The 4,936-nt window shown below is 44.0% G+C and overlaps 1 protein-coding gene across 5 annotated transcripts in view; it reads right to left on the bottom strand.

The window, feature by feature from the left end:
- Positions 1–882: 882 nt before the first annotated feature.
- Positions 883–4,936, bottom strand: part of LOC135097954 (uncharacterized) — a 9,297-nt gene continuing 5,243 nt past the window's right edge. For 3 of the 5 annotated variants that reach the window (XM_064000094.1, XM_064000107.1, XM_064000102.1), the window contains 7 exons: positions 4,870–4,936; positions 4,334–4,514; positions 3,581–3,792; positions 2,506–2,577; positions 1,836–1,917; positions 1,267–1,456; positions 883–922 (listed from right to left, as the gene is read on the bottom strand). The exon at positions 4,870–4,936 is cut by the window's right edge and continues 154 nt beyond it. In XM_064000094.1, the coding sequence (XP_063856164.1) occupies positions 3,629–3,792; positions 4,334–4,514; positions 4,870–4,936 (412 nt within the window). In that variant the 3' untranslated portion in view covers positions 883–922; positions 1,267–1,456; positions 1,836–1,917; positions 2,506–2,577; positions 3,581–3,628. Of the gene's footprint in view, positions 923–1,266; positions 1,457–1,835; positions 1,918–2,505; positions 2,578–3,580; positions 3,793–4,333; positions 4,515–4,869 lie in introns of those variants that run through there. The other 2 variants (XM_064000101.1, XM_064000117.1) reach the window with 2 other exon arrangements.

Genomic DNA, 4,936 nt, shown 5'->3' with positions numbered 1-4,936 from the left:
GAGTAGGGGAAAGGAAGGATGCAACAAGAAGCAGGGAGAGACAGGGTGTAATAAGATGAGACAAACAGCTAGACAGGGAAATTAGACAGGGTTTATTGAGATGGACAAATAGGGATAGTTTAATGAGATGCAAGGGTGATACAGGGTGTATTAAGCTATAGGGGCAGACAGAAAGGGTGTACTAAGGTGTATGAAGACAGGAAGGGTGTATTGAAGTGTGGGACAGACAGACAGACAGACAGACAGACAGACAGACAGACTGACAGACAGACAGACAGAGATACAGACAGACAGAGAGGGAGAGATTAAAAGAGAAAATTTGAGAGACAGACTAAGGATATGAGAGAAAGAGAAAGAGAAAGAGAAAGAGAGAGAGAGACAGAGAGAGAGAGTACTAATCATCTCAATCATTCAATAAATTCCTAATATATGTATAGATTTGTGTATACTAGTCTTACCTAATGTGTGTATAGATTTCCAAGCATATACCAGCATCTCTTATGTGTTTGTGTGTTTATATCAGACTTAGCAAAGATTTGGACGTGTCTCTAAATATATACTAGTGTTTGTATACAAGTTTGTGTGTATACTAGACTTATTAAGAGTTTATGTGTGTTTCTAAGAGTATACAAACCATAGCAAGTGTTTGTATATGTCTCTATGTGTAAACCAGTGTTTGTGTGTGTATACCAGCATTACATAGTGTTTGTAATGGTTTAAGTGTACACTAGTCCTTTTTAATTGTTACCTTCTCACTATCTCAGCCCTCCAGATACACCTGAGGCACACAGCGTCACCCCAGTACAGCCCCAAGTTGGTCTGGCTAGCCCCAATGAGGATGAAAGCAGGAAACATCATTATCACCTGCTGTGGTTGATGATGGTGGCTTCTACACACACACACACACCTCAGACAGCAATTCCTGGAACAAGAGAGGACAGAACAGCATGCCAGCCACAGCAAGAGCTAGTGCGTGAACAGCCACGGCCACCAACCGGCCACCAACCGGAATAGCGCAGCCCCCACAGTCGACCCAGCGGTGAAGACTGTGCTCAATATTATCTATCAAGACTCTCTCTCTCTCTCTCTCTCTCTCTCTCTCTCTCTCTCTCTCTCTCTCTCTATCAAGACTCTCTATCAAGACTCTCTCTCTCTCTCTCTTTTAGTGAAATGATTTTTACTTTAAGCTTCTTGTAATCGCAAAATTCTGTCAATAAACTATAATAATAATCTCTCTCTCTCTCTCTCTCTCTCTCTCTCTCTCACCATTGGTCGGTGGACTGTACAGCAGACACCCAGTCGTCATGGTGGAGGGATTTTCTCCAAGTACTGTACCTCCACCACTCCTTCCAGGCTCCTCCCACTTTCTTCCAGTCACTCCATAAGCTTGATAATCAGCAGCTGTCCCTCTATACCACAAGCTTCACTCTGGGCAGCTCTCTGGAGGCCTCCGAACCTGTGGGTGTGAGGTTAGATTAGGATAAGTTAGGTTAAGTTAGGTTAGGCTAGGTTACGTTAGGTTAGGTTGGTTAGGTTAGGCCTGTGAATGGTGTGTGGAGGAGGACAGGACAAGGAGACCAGTGGGAAGGCTGTGGAAGGCCTGTGGATGCTGTGTGGAGGAGGACAGGACAAGGAGACCAGTGGGAAGGCTGTGGAAGGCCTGTGGATGCTGTGTGGAGGAGGACAGGACAAGGAGACCAGTGGGAAGGCTGTGGAAGGCCTGTGGATGCTGTGTGGAGGAGGACAGGACAAGGAGACCAGTGGGAAGGCTGTGGAAGGCCTGTGGATTTCAAGATAATGCTACACCACACACCAACACCAGAACAATGCCTCACCTATCCACCTGCAGCCACATCACAGTCTCCCCCTTGTAGGTGATGGCAGGAGTGGTGGTGCGAGGAGGCAAGGCACCCATGGCTGGAAAAGAAGGGGTGAGTGCATTGAGGCTGCAGGACGCGGTATACAGGTGTGTGGGAGGTGAGAGGGTGGGAGAGAGGGAGTGGGCACGTGGGAGAGAGTAAGCGTGTTCTATGGCAAATTATATATAGGATTTCAAGGGTGTTTTTGTGTATGATAGGGAAAATATTCATACACACATACACACATACATTTTCATCTCCCAAGCACCTCTCCTCTCCTCCTCTTCCCTCTTCCCCTGTCTCGTGCAATAGGTAAACACACACACACACACACACACACACACACATTGATAGAGAGATGGATATTAGCACAGCATGATTTAAACAATATAACTAACACACACACACACACACACACACACACACACACACATAAACACATTGATAGAGGGATAGATATTAGCCCAGCATGATTTAAACAACTAATATAACTATCAAAAACACACACACACACACACACACTTCTCCACAAATCTGAAGGCACTGTGGTTTCCAAGCCCTCAAAGTGAATGAGAGTGCTGAGGGAATAATATTGCACCACTGCCTGCATGAACTTGTCACTAAAGCTGTCATGCATCTCACACACCTCCTGTCACCGCTCATGCTGGCTGTCAACGCAGAACGCACCCTCCACCACTCATTGTTTGGGGTGACGGTTCTGTGGGAATGGAAGATAATTAGATTTTCTCTCATATCAAGTTGAATTGGTTTAGCTCTCTCTCTCTCTCTCTCTCTCTCTCTCACAATTGATTCCAAAGGCCACAAAGATGATTAGCAGAGGTTTTCTTGAGTGTTTCTCCTGACAGTAATGTGGGAATGTTGTTAATTTGTCACTAAAACCATAAAAACATCCTTAAAAACCTGTGCTACTTTGAATAGAGCCTTTTAAAAGTGTGTTTCTCCCATCAGTCGAGAAATGTAGTTATTTATTTACATTTTATATATAACACACACACACACACACACACACACACACACACACACACACACACACACACACACACACACACACAGGTGGTCTGGCAGGAAAGTGCTATGAGAAATATACAAACGCATAGCAAGGCAAGGCACACAGCTTTCACACTCACCTCACACTCACAACACTCTTTCAACACCTTAACCTTTGTTGGGGAAGAGAAGCACTACTGTCTTAACCTTACAAATACACTTATTATAGCTTATCTCTTACATGTACCAAGACAAGGCACACAACTTTCACCGTTACTCTCACCCACAACAATCTTTCAATGCGTTAATCCTTGTTGGGGAAGAGAACCACTAAAATATTATCTCCTACAAATATATTTAAACACTCACTCAACACGCAACACGTCAGCCCTTGATGGAGACAAACAGCACTCCTACCCAACCTTACAAAACCACTAATTAAAATCTTATCTCCTACATATACCAAAACACACAATTTTCAGCCTCATTCAGTCAGCACACAACACGTCAGCCCTTGATGAAGACGAACAGCACTCCTACCCTAATCTTACAAAACCACTAATTAAAATCTTATCTCCTACATATACCAAAACACACAATTTTCAGCCTCATTCACTCAACACACAACACGTCAGCCCTTGATGAAGACGAACAGCACTCCTACCCTAATCTTACAAAACCACTAATTAAAATCTTATCTCTACTTCACTTACCCATCCATACACCAACCTTGTAACTCCACACAAGACAAGACACCACAGTCATCCACATCTATCTATGCCACACTGACTCCTGAAGCTGGTGGAGCACAGGGTGGAGCGAAGGGCATCAGCTCCACACTCTGGGATGCCTGTGGGGGACTTCATACGACACAAGCGAGTACCTCTTCTGCATTCAGGGTCCCCTCCACCCTCTCGCACAGTACCTGAGGGCATGAGGGGGTGGTGAGAGGGTAAGAGGGTGTGAGGGAGGAGGGAAGGGATGAAATGTGGTGAAAAACAGAGAACACAGATGAACAGGAAAATTGAAGTAGAGAAGAGGGAAAGGAAGAAAAGGGAAGAGATGAAAAGACAAAGAAGGAAAATAGAATTATAAACACAATTTTTGACATCACATCTAAAAATCTCTCTCTCTCTCTCTCTCTCTCTTTAGTGCTCCTTCAAAAATTCTCTCTCTCTCTTTAGTGCTCCTTCAAAAATTCTCTCTCTCTCTTTAGTGCTCCTTCAAAAATTCTCTCTCCCTCTTTAGCTACTTCAAAAATTCTCTCTCTCTCTTTAGTGCTCCTTCAAAAATTCTCTCTCTCTCTCTTTAGCTCCTTCAAAAATTCTCTCTCTCTCTTTAGTGCTCCTTCAAAAATTCTCTCTCTCTCTTTAGCTCCTTCAAAAATTCTCTCTCTCTCTCTCTTTACATCATTCCTTCAAAAAAATACACTTGGTAAGAGGCTTTAACAAATATTCATGTATCACCTGCTGTCAAGGTACTGCTCACCACACCCAATGAACACCAGTACAGAACACACAGCACCGGCAAGTCACACACCTCCAGGGACGCCCCACTGATGACATCCAGGGGGTTTATCACACTGCCCCAGGACTTGGACGTCTTGTGGCCGCCACCATCACCCTGGAGGCCATGCAGCAGCACAGTCTGGGGAGGGAGGGTCATATAACACAGGTGATATAACACAGGCAATACTGGTAACAATTAATATCACGTTACATAAGAGGAAGGAAAGGTAACACACAGGTAGTCAATTCTTTCAGTCTATCGCCATCTATAAACATTATTAGCCTTCTGAAATCTGCATCTTTTTATCAAACGATTAGTAATGCTAGAGTTTACAGTATTAACAGATATTTTAGTTATATACCAATGAATATATGGACTAATTACACGCCTACAATTAGTTACCGGAGTTTGTGATAATACATAAGACAAAGGAACAAAAACAAGATCAATAAGAGAGGACAGAACCAGGAGACCAAGACCCAGACGACCTCACCTCAAAGGAAAGCCACCCCGTCAAGTCGAGTCCCGGCATGACCACCTGAGCCACCCAGAAGAGGATG

The sequence above is a fragment of the Scylla paramamosain genome, chromosome 4, assembly GCF_035594125.1.
Source record: "Scylla paramamosain isolate STU-SP2022 chromosome 4, ASM3559412v1, whole genome shotgun sequence".
Taxonomy (NCBI): domain Eukaryota; kingdom Metazoa; phylum Arthropoda; class Malacostraca; order Decapoda; family Portunidae; genus Scylla; species Scylla paramamosain.
This window is presented reverse-complemented; position numbering and strand designations above follow the sequence as displayed.